This window comes from Schistocerca serialis, chromosome 10, assembly GCF_023864345.2.
Source record: "Schistocerca serialis cubense isolate TAMUIC-IGC-003099 chromosome 10, iqSchSeri2.2, whole genome shotgun sequence".
NCBI classification, from domain to species: Eukaryota; Metazoa; Arthropoda; class Insecta; order Orthoptera; family Acrididae; genus Schistocerca; species Schistocerca serialis.
In genome coordinates, this window is record NC_064647.1 from 203,417,986 (window position 1) to 203,436,363 (window position 18,378).

Consider the following 18,378-nt stretch of genomic DNA (forward strand, 5'->3'; position numbering starts at 1 on the left):
TAAAACGCGTGCCTATCGGCTTCCTCTTGTAACCTGGTGTTGGCTCTCCTGCCAACCCACAACAAAATTAAATGGTTCTGAGCACTATGCGACTTAACTTCTGAGGTCATCAGTCGCCTAGAACTTAGAACTAATTAAACCTAACTAACCTAAGGACATCACACACATCCATGCCCGAGGCAGGATTCGAACCTGTGACCATAGCGGTCACGTGGTTCCAGACTGAAGCGCCTTTAACCGCACGGCCACACCGGCCGGCAACAAAATTTATCCTTTACACCTCCTGCAAACTTGATCCCCCTCACCCACTTGTCTCTCCTATCCTTTCACACCCCCGTCCACTGCCGCACCTGTATTCCCACATCCCACCCGCGCTCCATATCTCCACTCTCCATACCCTTGCCCAAGGTGGCTCCCGCCAACTCCCCCTCCCTGATGATGCCCTCATCCCCTCCATCTACCCGTCCTACCAACTTTGATCCCTTCCTCCACCTGTGTTGTTCCTCCAGGGCACCCTCTCTCCCTTCTCTCCTTCCTCCCTCCCTTCCTCCCTCCCTCCCCTCCTCCTGGGCTTCCACAACCCCCTACCCTCTCCCCTCCCCCTCCCTTCACCTCTCCCACAGGCATCAACACCCTCCCCTTCTCGTTCCGAACCGCACCTCTTTCCTTTGACAGGTCCCCGGCTTTGTGCGTGAATGGTGCATCTTTGTGCGCCGGCGATCGTCGCCGGTGCTCGTGTGTGTCTTCGTGTCAGTGCTTCAGTGTCTCTACATTTGTGCTCCTCCGTTCACGTCTGTAAACTCGTTCTTCCCCGTTGTGTTTAGTGGTGATCGTTTTTTATTCAAACAGTGCGCGCGTGAACAGCTTCGTTTATTTTACTATGCCTGTCTCCCGTTTTTGTCCACCATGTTTGTTTGTTTTTCAGCCTTTCTGTTTCCTGTATGTGTTCACTGTGGGCGAAGAGCAGCATACATAGACTGCTGGCGGCCTACCTTTATTGTAAAGGTATAAAAATAACAATACAGAAAAATAGGATAAAATTCTCTTGCAGTGTGCTGCCACGTGGTGACATTGACCCAAACTTGTAGTTGAGTTGTAAGGGCTAGCTGTGCACATCATGAACTGTGCACATTATTTATTAAATCTATACGCATTTGGCTTGTAAAGCAATCACGTCATACCAGTTGTGCATACGTAAAAGCTCCTTAAAATGTGCACAACTGAATGTGTGCTCATGATGCTGTTGCCAAGTTTCACGGAATCTAGAGGAGTAGCAACATGGCATATAGTGGTCGATTTAGTGCTTTGTAGTTCAGATTACTGCATCTACTTTACATTTAACAGCATTCAAATAAAAATAACCTATATCTCCGAAAGGTGTTCTTGTACTCTTACACAACAGCCGCCACTGCATGTAGGTTATTAGTTTGAAAACGATGAGGTCTTTTGTTTCACTCTAGCAACTGGAATATTAACCTTCTTAGGTTATTCCCAGTAAATTCACAAAATCGTTGTTCCATCTCAGAAATATAATTAAGGGTTTCTTGCTCTTGTTCTTTATTTCACACTCCTTAACCTTCTCATGATTTTTTCACCAACTACCACACCTTTATTTTTTCCTTTAATCATCATTTTCTGTTTGTTACGTGGAACATTATGTTGCTTTCCTGCTGTGAAAAAAGGTCAGCATATTATTGTTATCCCCCTCAATTGCATTACTCACTTCTGAACATATTTTAAAGCATCTTGACGCCATAGCATCCAAAACAATAACTAGCTGCTGCAGGTGACCATTTTGAATAGGATTTTTATACTATGCAAAATGAAATAAAGATAGTTTTGAAGTACAGTTACACTACTGGCCATTGAAATTGCTACACCACGAAGATGACGTGCTAAAGACGCGAAATTTAAGCGACAGGAAGAAGATGCTGTGATATGCAAATGATTAGCTTTTCAGAGCATTCACAGAAGGTTGGCGCCGGTGGCGACACCTAAAATGTGCTGACATGACGAAAGTTTCCAACCGATTTCTCATACACAAACAGCAGTTGACCGGCGTTGCCTGGTGAAACGTTGTTGTGATGTCTCGTGTAAGGAGGAGAAATGCGTACCATCACGTTTCCGACTTTGATAAAGGTCGGGTTGTAGCCTATCGCGATTGCGTTTTATCGTATCGCGACAAAGATGCTCGCGTTGGTCGAGATCCAATGACTGCAGAATATGAAATCGGTGGGTTCAGGAGGGTAATACGGAACGCCATGCTAGATCACAATGGCCTCGTATCACTAGCAGTCGAGATGACAGGCATCTTATCCGCATGGCTGTAACGGATTTTTCAGCCACGTCTCGATCCCTGAGTCAACAGATGGGGACGTTTGCAAGACAACAACCATCTACACGAACAGTTCGAGGACGTTTGCAGCAGCATGGACTATCAGCTCAGAGACCACGGCTGCGGTTACCCTTGACGCTGCATCACAGACAGGAGCGCCTGCGATGGTGTACTCAGCGACGAACCTGGGTGCACGAATGGCAAAACGTGATTTTTTCGGATGAATCTAGGTTCTGTTTACAGCATCACGATGGTCGCATCCGTGTTTGGTGACATCGCGGTGAACGCACGTTGGAAGCGTGTATTTGTCATCGCCATACTGGCGTATGACCCGGCGTGGTGGTATGGGGTGCCATTGATCTACGTCACCTCTTGTTCGCATTGACGGCACTTTAAACAGTGGACATTACATTTCAGATGTGTTACGACTCGTGGCTCTACCCTTCATTCGATCCCTGCAAAACCCTACATTTCAGCAGGATAATGCACGACCGCATGTTGCTGGTCCTTTACGGGTCTTTCTGGATACAGAAAATGTTCGACTTCTCCCCTGGCCAGCACATTCTCCAGATCTCTCACCAACTGAAAACGTCTGGTCAATGGTGGCTGAACAACTGGCTTGTCACGGTACGCCAGTCGCTACTCTTGAAGAACTGTGGTATTGTGTTGAAGCTGCATTGGCAGCTGTACCTGTACACGCCATCCAAGCTCTGTTTGGCTCAATGCCGAGGCGTATCAAGGCCGCTATTACGGCCAGAGGTGGTTGTTCTGGGTAGTGATTTCTCAGGATCTATGCATCCAAAATGCGTGAAAACTTGTCCAATCAATACCCATTTACCATCTGCATTTCTTCTTGGTGCAGCAATTTTAATGGCCAGTAGTGTAATTCACACATTCAAATTCGTTACAAAGGGATAGAATAATGGTGATAGCTTAGTGGTGGTGGTGGTGGTTGGTGTTTAACGTCCCGTCGACAGCGAGGTCATTAGAGATGGAGCACAAGCTTGGGTTAGGGAAGGATTGGGAAGGAAATCGGCCGTGCCCTTTCAAAGGAACCATCCTGGCATTTGCCTGAAACGATTTAGGAAAATGATGGAAAACTTAAATCAGGATGGCTGGAGATGGGATTGAACCGTCGTCGTCCCGAATGCGAGTCCAGTGTGCTAACCACTGCGTCACCTTGCTCGGTGATAGCTTAGTATGTGAGGCATTCAATAAGTAACGCAAAACATTTTTTTCTCACCCGGTTTCTGGTGAACACATGCGGAATTTCTTATAGGACATTATGGAATATTCCTGCTTCAGCGCCTGTGGAATTTCGTGAAATTCCGGCGGTGTTGTATGTAGCCTTCTAAGTGGCGTCTGTAAGAGAGGTACTTTCGAAGGAGAGAGCTGACACTCAGTTTCTTTCTTCGGAAATCCAGAGCCTCGCTGATATTTACAGGCGCTTGCAGAATGTCTACAGAGACATAGCAGTGAACAAAAGAATGGTGAGTCATCGAAGGAGGCGTCTATCATCATCGCAAGAATGTCGCACAAATCTGATTTCCCACGTGGCGGCTGGCTGCAGGCAGCTGTGACTTCTGCAATGCTGGAACGTGAGGACACTCTCACTCGACCACCTCACTGCGCAACTGGACGTCTCTGTTGGTAGTGCTGACACACTCTTCCACCGGTTGATATACTAATGGTTTGTCTCCACTGGGTTCCTCACAGTTGATATCCGTTTGACCTATGGCAGCGCCATCTAGCGGACGAACCATAGCGCCATCTGGTTTCCCCCTTCAAGCTAGACAAGTTTCGGCCTTCTTTGTAGGTTTTTTCGTTCGATGCTTATTTCGCGAGACATTTGGCCCGGTCACGATCAGTGGACCACCATATATATACAAATGACTTGACAGAGATGGTGGGCAGCAATCTGCTGTTGTTTGTTGATGATGCCGTGGTGTAGGGTAAGGTGTGAAGTTGAGTGACTGCAGGAGGATACAAGACGACTTAGACAAAATTTCCAGTTGGTGTGAGGAATGACAGCTAGTCCTAAAAGTGTGAAAATGTAAGTTAATGTGGATGACTAGGAATATCAAACCTGTAATGTTCTGATACAGTATTGTTAGTGTCCTACATGACACAATCAAGTCGTTTAAATATCTGGGCGTAACGTTGCAGAGCGATATGAAATGAAACGAGCATGCGAGTACTGTGGCAGGGAAGGTGAGTGGTCGACTGCGGTTTATTGGGAGAATTTTAGGAAAGAGTGGTTCACCTGTAAAGGATACGACTGCACATAGGGCGTTGGTGCGACGTATTCTCGGGTACTGCACGAGTATTTGGGATCCGTACCAGGTCCGACAGAAGGAGGACATCCAAGCAGTTAAAAGGCGGACTGCTAGATTTGTTGCCGGTAGGTTCTAAAAACATGTAAGCGTTACGGAGTTGCTTCGGGAACTCTAATGGGAATCCCTGGAGGGAAAGCGACGTTATTTTCGAGAAACACTGTTGAGAAAACTTAGAGCACCGGCATTCGAAGCTGACTGCAGAACGATTCTACTGCCGTCAGCATACATTGCATGTAAGGAGCACGATGATAAGATACGAGAAATTAGGACACATACGGAAGCATATAGGAAGTCGTTTTCCCCACGCTTTATGTGTGAATGGAACAGGAAAGGAAATGACTAGTAGCCGTACGGGGTACCATCCATGATGCACCGTATTTTCGCTTGCGGAGTATCTATGTAGCTGTAGATGTGGATATTGGCGGGAGTAAAGTTGTGAAGAGCGCTCGATAGTCGCGCTTGTGTAGCTCAGCCGGTAGAGCACTTGCCCATGAAAGGCAAAAATGCCGAGATTGGGTCTGCATGTGGTACATAGTTTTAATCTGCCAGGAATTTCATATCAGCACACACTGCGCTACAGAGCGAAAATTTAGTTGGCGCACAGGATTAGCCGAGCGGTCTAAGGCAAAGGTTGGAGTCCTCCCTCGGGCATGGGTGTGTGTGTTTGTCCTTAGGATAATTTAGGTTAAGTAGTGTGTAAGCTTAGGGACTGATAACCTTAGCAGTTAAGTCCCGTAAGATTTCACAAGCAATTTGAAAATTTAGTTCTCTCAAGTTTTAAATAGGAGGAATTTGTATGAGATGACCAGGCGTGATACGTATTTTGTACGCCAAATGTAACACAGTCGCTTTTCAGCTGCTCACTGATGCGCTACGGTGGGTAAAACCTATCGCTGTGGTATCCGAAGCGATAATGAAGTAATGATTGCTTTCTCAGACCAAACAGAGTATCTAAAGTGGCAAAAATTTAAATTAATTTATTAAATGAAACAACATGCTTACTGTTACCAATCACTGTTTATTTATCTCCACGACGCGTTTCAAAGGCTTAAACCTCCATCGTCAGGTGGCTTTACATTTGTTAGTATGACATTTGTTTATATGTTGTGTTACGATTTTTTGGAGGAACTTGTGGCACTGTCTAGGGCAGAAAACAAAACACTATTTCAGAACATGGTTTTGGGTTTCTTTTGACAAAAAATTAAACGAATATCTAACGGTAAACGTAAGATAAGTAAAACAGAGTACCTCCGGTGATCACAGGTTCCTTTCGCTGTCGTAACACCTCACATGTATACTGTCCTATTGAAACTTCTTTATTTAAATGAGTGTATCTGTACTTAAATTGCAGAATGACTTACAAGTTGAAACTTCTACGTTATCTGATTCTGAAACAGCTGAGTAAAACTTAACGTACTGAGCCTACTTTCTCTCTACTTTTTCTTTCATGTCAACACTGACCCACAATATTCTAGCGCAACGCAATCTGACTGCTCAAAAAACATTACAACCCGACTTCAAATAATTGATTCAAAAGAATGGCCCTGACTAAAAAGAAATCTTAACAATAACCTATGCATTTCATTAACCTTTTACCTCACAAAAATCTTCATTACGCGAACTACTGCAATACAGCGAGCGTCAATACTGCCAACTAAATAAACGATTCTAACTACTAAAGCCACTAACTTCTAATAGGCACGTGGTTAGCAAAGGAAAGATTTTGTTGCAAACCAAATAATGTATTTTTTACCTTATTAATGTGACATCCACTTCAAACACGAATATAAACCGTCGTTGACATCTAGTACAAAGGTATACAATCATGAAAAATATTGTGCAAGTCGAACACGTGCAGATGGTTAGCCTACCCTCCATCAATGCTAACGTCTCACATCGAGCACCCATCACTGCTGGCTGTTCACCTCAAACTGCACAACAATACTTCCATCACTGCTGGCGACGAACTTCCAACTACGAGTCCAACCAGCCACAGAGTCTCTTACAAAGAAAGTGCAGTCAGAGATCCAATGCAAAGCGCTACACATCGCTGCCAGCACGGAAGCAGCCCACTTGCAATATTTTGTAAACAAATGTGTCGTCTGGAAACTACTGGGTGCAAGGATCGTATAGCAGAAGAGAAAACATTATCGCAAAGTACAAAGAATATGCATCGTAACAACATTATTACAGAACAATATTTTTAAGGATTTCTTTTTTATTTTTTTAAAAAAAGTGCAAGGAATATACATCGTAACAACATTATTACAGAATAATTTTTTTAAGGATTTTATTTAAAATTATTCTGTGATAATGTTATCAGGATGTGTATTCTTCGTACTTTGCGGTAATGTTTCCTCTTCTGCTATACGATCTTTGCACCCAATAGTTTCCAGACGCCATACTTCTTTACAAAATATGACAGTATACATGTGATGTGTTACGACAGCGAAAGGAAGCTGTGACCACTGGAGGTACTCTATTTTACTTATTTTATGTTTACCGTTAGATAGTTTTGTCAAAAGAAACCCAAAACCATGTTCTGAAATAGTGTTCTGTTTTCTCCACTAGACAGTGCCACAAGTTCCTCCAAAAGATCGTAACACAACACACACATAAATGTCATACTAAAAAATGTAAATCCACCTGACGATGGAGGCGTAAACCTTTGAAACGCGTCGTGGAGATAAATAAACAATGACTGGTAACAGTAAACTTGTTTCGTTTAATGTCAGTAACAGTCACGGTAAAGCCTAATCTAAAATGTTCGCATTTAAAGCGAAATTAATTTTCTTCTGCCATATGTTATACGTGCCAACGGCCTTGCCGCAATGGTAACACCGGTTCCCGTCAGATCACTGAAGTTAAGCGCTGTCGGGCTGGGCTAGCACTTGGATGGATGGCCATCGGGTATGCCGAGCGCTGTTGGCAAGCGGGGTGCACTCAGGCCTTGTGAGGCAAACTGAGGAGCTACTTGACGGAGAAGTAGCGGCTCCGGTCTCGGAAACTGACTGTCGTGTCCTGACATAGGTGGGAGAGGGAAAAAGGGGATGCTGGTACTTCCGAGCGGTACAGAGCAGAAGGCAGAAGGACAATTCACAGTGAAGGAATGTGATTGTTTTCTTCTATCTGAGCCAACACTGGTACAGGCATTTACTAGAAACGCAGGTGGTGGGACTCGGTAGGGAATTCGTTGTGGAGACTCTTGGACAAACAGGGCTTTGAAATAGTTCTTTATTCCACACAGGACTAACTAATGCACTGGAGGCTAGTTCTGTGGTTAGAAAAAGTACGAATAACACCGTTACAACAGAAACCAGTGCAGAAGTCCCAGGAGTTGATGCTAACCACAGTAGCAAACGCTAGCAGCATATTAAGGATACAAGTTAGTTGCAAAACAAAACATACTAAGTGTGACACTTGTTCACTGAGTCACTCCAAGTGAGAGAGCAGACTTACGCGGAGCTGGACCGAGGCTGGAGTCGACGGACGCGGGTTCGGCTCCCAGATCGTCTGACTGAGAACTCCGCCAAAATGCGGAATCTAGGGATTTTAAAGAGTCACGTGGAGGCACTGTTTTTCCCACATAAAGCCACCCAGCCAATCCCGTAGGTCTCTTGCCGGTGCCTGCCAATCATGGTTTAGTTAGGTCCCCTCTACTGCTCCTAAGGCGGGGATGTTAATGCAGTTGCACTAAGGCCGTATTTGGTATCGACATTGTTCAGCTGAAAGCTAAACGTAACTGCTCTGCCAAATAAGGCTTGCAACATTATTGTTATACGTCAGTTAGTCCCGCCCCTCGGGTTTCCCAGAGTAGGTCAACAGTTTTTGGCATTTTCGCTCTCTTTCTAACCCTTGTGAGCCTACTGACGTTGCTGTTCTCAGGGCTGGTATCAAGCTGGCTTTATACGCTAGTACGTGCCTGATGGTTACAAAGTTCTACGGTGGCAACCTACCACAGCGTTTAGACGACATATGAAGTAACACGCTTCGACCATAAATATAATAGACTGGCCCTGACGTCATTTTCGTGGCTCCAACATCTCTGGGCTGATGTCACGAGAATGTTGGCAAAACATGGTTGTTTCGTGTTGTGCTTATGGCTGTACTCAGCGTTTTGTCGGGGGAAATGGCATTACATTTCACATGTAAATGTTTCTATGATAGTGCAGATGCGTTTATTGAAATCTGCTGAAATGACTTTTATATGTTTTTTACACTTGAAATAGAGTATCACGTAAATTAAAGTGTTGAAAGCGATGTCTGTAAAGTCAGACTCACATTACATTTTGGAAAGTATCTGTGATAATTCGGTTACAGAAGTAAGTATAATTGTTTCTCGTTCCTACTCAAAGGTTCCCTAAGGATGAAGACCGAAGGCAGCTTTGAATACAGGCCCTGAAACGGAAAAACTTTAAGCCATCTGCGCATACGCGCTTTTGCTCAAAACATTTCGCGGAGAAGTGTTTTGATAGGTTAGTTATTATTTACAGTGTATATTTATAATTTATATTTACAGTGTCTGTCATTTTTAAACCTAGGCTCCAAAATTATTTTCTGAAACTTCAAAGTCACACCTTTCATCTAAAATATTATTTTTTTAAAACTGATAGTTTAAACTTTTGTAAAAATAGTGGGAACTGAACCTTTGAAGTGCACCTAAAGTTGATACTCTAAAATGGACCTCCTCCTAAAGTCGACAATTTTGGTGCCTATAGTTGACATAATTCCCATACCCCATTTTCTGTTATAAGTGACTAGAGCTCAAAACGCGGCGAATCCAATGTTTAAAGTTTTGACACGAGTCCACTATTACTGTTTAAAAGAATTTTAACGACATTTTACTTTAATTGATAGTTTATAGTAATTTCGTCCCGCTGCCCACCAGAGTGCCGTTCGATGTATTTGTTAGATTTTATAAATGGTACTGTGAACAAATCCAGGTCAAATGTAGTTCTGGTATAATTTTTCGAAAGTAAAAAAGTAATTATTGTGGGAAGCGTTTGGCAGTCAATTTAGAAATGTGGGGAAAATACATTACAAACATAGGATGGCAGACCGCTAATTTGAAATCCCGCCACGTTTTGCCAACAGTCACGTGGTTTATGTTGGAGCCACACCGGCCCTATAGCTTCTGCACAGCAAGGCCAGTCTACTAGTATCTGTGGTCGAAGGTTACACGTCAATTCCTTGAAGAGTAACTAACGACCTGGGACCGCGTCTGAGGGCGTCTGCATTTTCGCAAGGCTCTCCCCTTACGGCTTACTTCATGTAACAATATCTCTCTTAGTTTCGTCTGCCCTCAGCATTGTCTCTTCTTCCTCACCTTGGAACTCCTGTCCTCCTTTCTCACAGCTTCAAGATAACTCTGAAGTAGCAAGCAATAATCTATATATTACATGACATAAGGCCGGGAGAGCGATGTGCTGACCACATGTCCCTCCAAATCCGCATCCAGTGACGCCTGTGGTCTGAGGATGACACGGCGGCCGGTCGGTACCTTTGGACCTTCATGGCCTCTTCGGGAGAGGAGGGGAGGGTTATATGTTATACGCCGGAGCCCTTGCTAGAGGGTTTAGTATGTAGTTTAGTACAGTTGTACAGGGTTATTACAAATGATTAAAGTGATTTCACAGCTCTACAATAACTTTATTATTTTAGATATTTTCACAATGCTTTGCACACATATACAAAAACTCAAAAAGTTTTTTTAGGCATTCACAAATGTTCGATATGTGCCCCTTTAATGATTCGGCAGACATCAAGCCGATAATCAAGTTCCTCCCACACTCGGCGCAGCATGTCCCCATCAATGAGTTCGAGAGCATCGTTGATGCGAGCTCGCAGTTCTGGCACGTTTCTTGGTAGAGGAGGTTTAAACACTGAATCTTTCACATAACCACACAGAAAGAAATCGCATCGGGTTAAGTCGGGAGAGCGTGGAGGCCATGACATGAATTGCTGATCATGATCTCCACCACGACCGATCCATCGGTTTTCCAATCTCCTGTTTATGAAATGCCGAACATCATGATGGAAGTGCGGTGGAGCACCATTCTGTTGAAAGATGAAGTCGGCGCTGTCGGTCTCCAGTTGTGGCACGAGCCAATTTTCCAGCATGTCCAGATACACGTGTCCTGTAACGTTTTTTTCGCAGAAGAAAAAGGGGCCGTAAACTTTAAACCGTGAGATTGCACAAAACACGTTAACTTTTGGTGAATTGCGAATTTGCTGCACGAATGCGTGAGGATTCTCTACCGCCCAGATTCGCACATTGTGTCTGTTCACTTCACCATTAAGAAAAAATGTTGCTTCATCACTGAAAACAAGTTTCGCACTGAACGCATCCTCTTCCGTGAGCTGTTGCAACCGCGCCGAAAATTCAAAGCGTTTGACTTTGTCATCGGATGTCAGGGCTTGTAGCAATTGTAAACGGTAAGGCTTCTGTTTTAGCCTTTTCCGTAAGATTTTCCAAACCGTCGGCTGTGGTACGTTTAGCTCCCTGCTTGCTTTATTCGTCGACTTCCGCGGGCTACGCGTGAAACTTGCCCGCACGCGTTCAACCGTTTCTTCGCTCACTGCATGCCGACCCGTTGATTTCCCCTTACAGAGGCATCCAGAAGCTTTAAACTGCGCATACCATCGCCGAATGGAGTTAGCAGTTGGTGGATCCTTGTTGAACTTCGTCCTGAAGTGTCGTTGCACTGTTATGACTGACTGATGTGAGTGCATTTCAAGCACGACATACGCTTTCTCGGCTCCTGTCGCCATTTTGTCTCACTGCGCTCTCGAGCGCTCTGGCGGCAGGAACCTGAAGTTCGGCTTCAGCCGGACAATACTTTATGAGTTTTTCTACGTATCTGTAGTCGTGACCATATGTCAATGAATGGAGCTACAGTGAATTTATGAAATAGCTTCAATCATTTGTAGTAGCCCTGTAGATGGTCGCTTGTAGTATATCGCGACAATTCCGTGATGATTGTAAACCCTGTAGCCCAGATTCCAGGAGGGGGCATTGCCCGGGCCCCTGTGGGGGAGGTAGACCCTTGACTCATACTACCTGCCCGCAGCTATCGTTTTCGCTGGTGACGTGGACTTCTCGACCGACAGAGTCTTCACCAAGATCAACGTCCAGATGCGCGTCGCGGCGACGGTCAGCTACTACAGGCCGCCCACTCCAGACAGACTGGACCACGACATCATGCTGCTGCACATGTACCGCGCCTTCGAAATGATCTCCGGCTTCGTTGGCATCATACCCGTCACGGAAATGAGACAGTGAGTATGTCAGACTGGTATGACACTTCATTCTCGAGTCCTTCTCGTTACGTCTAGCTCATTACCGCCGTTTTTTACTTTTAACCCACCTATCTGCATTCGTCCAGCACTATCGAAGGTCGTAGAATACAACGGGCGTTAGGTGTATACATGTAGATATTTCTACTGATGACTGCGGCAGTGTGCTGAACAACATTACGAGGTTAATCCTAAAATTAAGGTCTCCTATTTTTTATAAGTACATAGACCTGTTTATTTCTACAATGGTTTACATCAGTTTACAGCTTGAACATTTAGCTATTTTTCGACATAATCACCATTTCTGTCGATGCATTTTTGTAGACGCTGTGCCCATGTCATACCAACTCGCCGCGAGGCTGCGAAGAAGAATGTCGCCACTGGCGTGATTGTTGCTTGGTCTCAGGTGGCCGGCCGTTGTGGCCAAGCGGTTCTAGGCGCTTCAGTCCGGAACCGCGCGACTGCTACGGTCGCAGGTTCGAATACCGCCTCGGGCATGGATGTATGTGATGTCCTTAGGTTAGTTTGGTTTAATTAGTACTAAGTTCTAGGGGACTGATGGCCTCAGATGTTAAGTCCCATAGTGCTCAGAGCCATTTGAACCATTTGGTCTCAAGTGCAAAGTGGTATGCTCAGGTTTCGTCACCCATGACAACTGAGCCCAGAAAGTTGTTCTGTTCAGCTGCAAGGCGGTGAAGAAATACGCGGTAAGCATCAAGTCGTTGCCGCATGTGGTCCTCAGTTAGCATGCATGCCACCCATTCCTTCCAGTAGTTCAATGTTCCCGTTAAATTTCTGTGAGCGGTGCTTCGAGAAACCTCAGGAAGCAACGTATAGAGACCATCCAGGGTGATCTGCCGATCTTCACGCATGCTTTGCTCAACCTTCAACACTGTCTCCTCAGAAACTTACGCTCTCCCGCTCCTTTGTTCGTCGTGAATTACGGTCCGACCAGCTGCAAACTCTCTACACCACTTACAAACATTTTTGACAACCATGCACTACTCTCCATACACTTCCGTCAATTTGCGATGGATTTCAGTCGGCGCAGTGCCATTTACGTTCAAAAACCGAATAACTGCGCACAATTCGCACTTGGCGCTAACATCCAACGGGAGCTCCATTCTCAACTGCTGCTAAGCCCGCCAAACAGTGTGACCAACTGTCGTACTTATAAAAAATAGGAGACCTAATTTTGGGATTTCCCTCATACATTAGTATTTACTTCATTTGCAGGCTAATGATTATAACTACTATAAGTAGCATGTTTCAAGTACCTCCAAGTACATAAGGACCACGTAAACCATTAATATTTATTTTCCACTGAGCATCACGTCAGATGTTGAAGTGTAGGCACATGAATGCAAAATGGTTAGTCTACACTGACAGGTGTACTTCACTTTGTGCTGTTATTACTACCATGCACAAAACATTAGGTAGTAACAGGTAGGCGCTTCAGTCCGGAACCGCGCTGCTGATACGGTCGCAGGTTCGAATCCTGCCTTGGGCATGGAAGTGTGTGATGTCCTTAGGCTAGTTAGGTTCAAATAGTTCTAAGTCTAGGGGACTGATGACCTCATATGTTAAATCCCATAGTGCTCAGAGCCATTTGAACCAAGTTGTTGTTGTTGTGGTCTTCAGTCCTGAGACTGGTTTGATGCAGCTCTCCATGCTACTCTATCCCGTGCAAGCTTCTTCATCTGCCAGAACCTACTGCAACCTACATCCTTCTGTATCTGTTTGGTGTATTCATCTCTTGGTCTCCCTCTACGATTTTTATCCTCCACGCTGCCCTCCAATACTAAATTGGTAATCCATTGATGCCTCAGAACATGTCCTACCAACCGATCCCTTCTTCTTGTCAAGTTGTGCCACAGACTTCTCTTCTCCCCAATCCTATCCAATACCTCCTCATTAGTTATATGATCTACCCATCTAATCTTCAGCATTCTTCTGTAGCTCCATATTTCGAAAGCTTCTATTCTCTTCTTGTGCAAACTAGTTATCGTCCATGTTTCACTTCCATACATGGCTACACTCCATACAAATACTTTCAGAAACGACTTCCTGACGCCGGCCGAAGTGGCCGTGCGGCTAAAGGCGCTGCAGTCTGGAACCGCAAGACCGCTACGGTCGCAGGTTCGAATCCTGCCTCAGGCATGGGTGTACGTGATGTCCTTAGGTTAGTTAGGTTTAAGTAGTACTAAGTTCTAGGGGACTGATGACCACAGCAGTTGAGTCCCATAGTGCTCAGAGCCATTTGAACCATTTGAAGTTGAGTCCCATAGTGCTCAGAGCCATTTGAACCATTTGACTTCCTGATACTTAAATCCATACTCGATGTTAACAAATCTCTCTTCTTCAGAAACGATTTCCTTCCCATTGGCGTAACAGGTAGTAATTTATGTGATTTGTTTGTGAGGAGACTTTCGGACACAGGCAAGAACACAACAAACGGACTGAAGTGAGTAAATACTAAGGTACCAATGATCACAATATCCGTACCTATACCGCTAACCCCCTGTGTAGTCCATGACTAGCTAGGCAACTACTTGACAACGAACGTGCTAGTCCAGTGGTTCCCAGTCTTTCTGAGGACACTACCTCTTGAGTGCAATCCGGTATTAGCTAGTACCCAACCCCCGCCCCCAGGCACCTCCTCCCACCTTCATCAATTTTAGCTCCTAACTTTCAAACGAAAATATTTCTTTCAAAACTTATTTTTAATATAACGAGATAAATCATATCTAGTTTTAGTACATGTTTTATTAAACCATTAAATACTGAGTCAATAAAAGAATTAGTACTGTTTATTTCAAACACCTTTCTTATAGAATGACAGAGCAATTCATAGTGCACCGCAAGTGTTACCTACAACTCCGCCTCAGGAAAGGAAGCTAACCATCTACATTTAGGGTAGACACTTGGTACAGAACATGTTTCCTCTGCACCACACCTCAGCACTGTCCGCCACCGGTAGCTGAGTGGTCAGCGCGACAGAATGTCAATCCTAAGGACCCTGGTTCGTTTCTCGGCTGGGGCGTGAGATTTTCTCCGCTCAGGACTGGGTGTGGTGTTGTCCTAATCATCATCATTTCATCTCCATCGACATGCAAGTCAGCGAAGTGACGTCATAACGAAAGACTTGCACCTGGCGAACGGTGTCCCCTATGGGAGGCCATAGTCACACGACATTTACATTTACCTCAGCACTTGCTTTACCCACAGCTTGCACCCACATTTAAAATAAAGCAAGTTGAAATGTTTTCAATATACTTAGACCTACTATTTGTAAATTATTTGATTGCCGGTTTCCTTACTTCTGAACTGGCAGAAGTTGAAGAATTGAGGCTGCCAATGCTTTGTGTTTGACCACTGCCATTAATATTATTATTAATAATAAAGTAAAAAAATAATTAATATTATTTATTTATTATTATTTATCATATGGCTGTACATATACAATTCCCAGTAATATTTACACAATGAAGTACAAAAGGAATATGCAACAGCTCTGGTCTGAACTGACCTTACAGAGTGTTGTGAAGACATTCCATCCATTCTAATGTTGCTGTGGGGGCTTTGATGATTTCATTCCAGTCTCCACTGAAACATCTCTTGGGACGTTTCTCTACAATGTGGTCAATGGTTTTCCCTTATCTTCACAGTCACACAATGAGGTGTCTGAGAGTCTCCATTCATACATGAAGCACTTAGTTCTTCCATGTCTACAACGGCCTCTGTTCATTTGACACCAGGTTCTTCTAGGCAGTTGCAAGCGTGATGCATTTGAGGGTTCTTTGAGGCCCTGACGACGTATGATTTTGTTATTTTTCCATGTCTCCTTCCAAACATCTTCAGTCATCTTTAGTTGGTTCACACGAGCTGTCCAGAATGGAACTGAGATGTGGGCTAGGTGAAGTGAGTGCAAGTTCCTTGATAGGCATCCTCGGGAAAAACTCGTAAGTTAGTAATCTCTTTCCCATTCACAGCTCACTGCTTGTTCTCTCAAATGCTGTGAAGCAGATAGCTGAGGTAGAGGAGTTGATCTCAAGGTGTCAGTTATGACTTTTATGTTGTCATTCTGACGGAGATACAACTTACTGGCATGAACACACTTGTGCCCTACTGGTGTGCAGTATTTAACCACAGAATATGAGTATACAAGAGTCTACGCCCTACACCAGTATAGTAGCTACTAAGTACACTATTTAAGTTTGGAAACACCAAGTGATTATGGCCAATGGAACGGATGATGATGGTGAAGTCCCGTAGTCCCATACTCCTTGACAGAGCGTAGGGGACAATGCGGGAGTACCGCACCGCCGTAATAAACTGCATTTTATTCTTGATATATTTTTGTTTTCAAGTCCATTCAGTATTTCGGCGATCCAACTGTTCACCATCTTCAGGAGAACGCTGCTTCTGCTGATGAGTCCAGTTGAGAACTGATGCCACTGGTGGCACAGTGGTTAGCACACTGCATACTCTCGGTATACAATACGTCAATTTTTCCAGTGTTTAAATTGGAATTAGGACGTCTCATACGAGGGACGTTTGAAAAGTCCGTGCAAAAATAAAAACTACTTACGTGTTTGGGGTAAACCTTTTTTATTTTTCGACATAGTCTCCTTTTAGACTTATACACTTCGTCCAACACTGTTCTAATTTCTTGATCCCTTCCGAATAATAGGAATTGTCCAAGTCTGGAAAATAGCCATTAGTTGCTGCAATCACCTCCACATATGAATAAAATCTTCGTCCCGCCAGCCATTTCTTCAAATTGGGGAACAAATAGTAGTCCGAGGGAGTGAAGTATGGGGAAAAGGGGTGTGTGAAACGAGTTGAAATCCTATTTCCATTAATTTTGCGACCACAACTGCTGAGGTGTGTGCTGGTGCATTGTCGTGATGGAAAAGGTCTTTTTTGCAGTCCAGTCGCCATCGTTTTTCTTGCAGCTCGGTTTTCAAACGGTCCAATAACGATGAATAATAAGCACCTGTAATAGTTTTACCCTTTTCCAGATAGTCATGAACCATGGACCTTGCCGTTGGTGGGGAGGCTTGCGTGCCTCAGCGATACAGATAGCCGTACCGTAGGTGCAACCACAACGGAGGGGTATCTGTTGAGAGGCCAGACAAACGTGTGGTTCCTGAAGAGGGGCAGCAGCCTTTTCAGTAGTTGCAAGGGCAACAGTCAGGATGATTGACTGATCTGGCCTTGTAACATTAACCAAAACGGCCTTGCTGTGCTGGTACTGCGAACGGCTGAAAGCAAGGGGAAACTACAGCCGTAATTTTTCCCGAGGGCATGCAGCTTTACTGTATGATTACATGATGATGGCGTCCTCTTGGGTAAAATATTCCGGAGGTAAAATAGTCCCCCATTCGGATCTCCGGGCGGGGACTACTCAAGAGGATGTCGTTATCAGGAGAAAGAAAACTGGCGTTCTACGGATCGGAGCGTGGAATGTCAGATCCCTTAATCGGGCAGGTAGGTTAGAAAATTTAAAAAGGGAAATGGATAGTTTAAAGTTAGATATAGTGGGAATTAGTGAAGTTCGGTGGCAGGAGGAACAAGACTTCTGGTCAGGTGACTACAGGGTTATAAACACAAAATCAAATAGGGGTAATGCAGGAGTAGGTTTAATAATGAATAGGAAAATAGGAATGCGGGTAAGCTACTACAAACAGCATAGTGAACGCATTATTGTGGCCAAGATAGATACGAAGCCCACACCTACTACAGTAGTACAAGTTTATATGCCAACTAGCTCTGCAGATGACGAAGAAATTGAAGAAATGTATGATGAAATAAAAGAAATTATTCAGATAGTGAAGGGAGACGAAAATTTATTAGTCATGGGTGACTGGAATTCGAGTGTAGGAAAAGGGAGAGAAGGAAACATAGTAGGTGAATATGGATTGGGGGACAGAAATGAAAGAGGAAGCCGCCTGGTAGAATTTTGCACAGAGCACAACATAATCATAACTAACACTTGGTTTAAGAATCATGAAAGAAGGTTGTATACATGGAAGAACCCTGGAGATACTAAAAGGTATCAGATAGATTATATAATGGTAAGACAGAGATTTAGGAACCAGGTTTTAAATTGTAAGACATTTCCAGGGTCAGATGTGGACTCTGACCACAATCTATTGGTTATGACCTGTAGATTAAAACTGAAGAAACTGCAAAAAGGTGGGAATTTAAGGAGATGGGACCTGGATAAACTAAAAGAACCAGAGGTTGTACAGAGATTCAGGGAGAGCATAAGGGAGCAATTGACAGGAATGGAGGAAATAAATATAGTAGAAGAAGAATGGGTAGCTTTGAGGGATGAAGTAGTGAAGGCAGCAGTGGATCAAGTAGGTAAAAAGACGAGGGCTAATAGAAATCCTTGGGTAACGG

General features: G+C 44.2%; 1 protein-coding gene and 1 pseudogene across 1 annotated transcript in view; both read left to right on the forward strand.

Annotated features, from left to right (window-relative positions):
• Positions 1 to 18,378, forward strand: part of LOC126424690 (chymase-like) — a 64,504-nt gene that overhangs the window by 11,673 nt on the left and 34,453 nt on the right. Inside the window, exon 2 of the mRNA XM_050087416.1 lies at positions 11,742 to 11,949. Coding sequence (XP_049943373.1) covers positions 11,742 to 11,949 — 208 coding nt within the window. The remainder of the gene's footprint in view (positions 1 to 11,741; positions 11,950 to 18,378) is intronic.
• Positions 7,485 to 7,602, forward strand: LOC126425391 (5S ribosomal RNA; annotated as a pseudogene).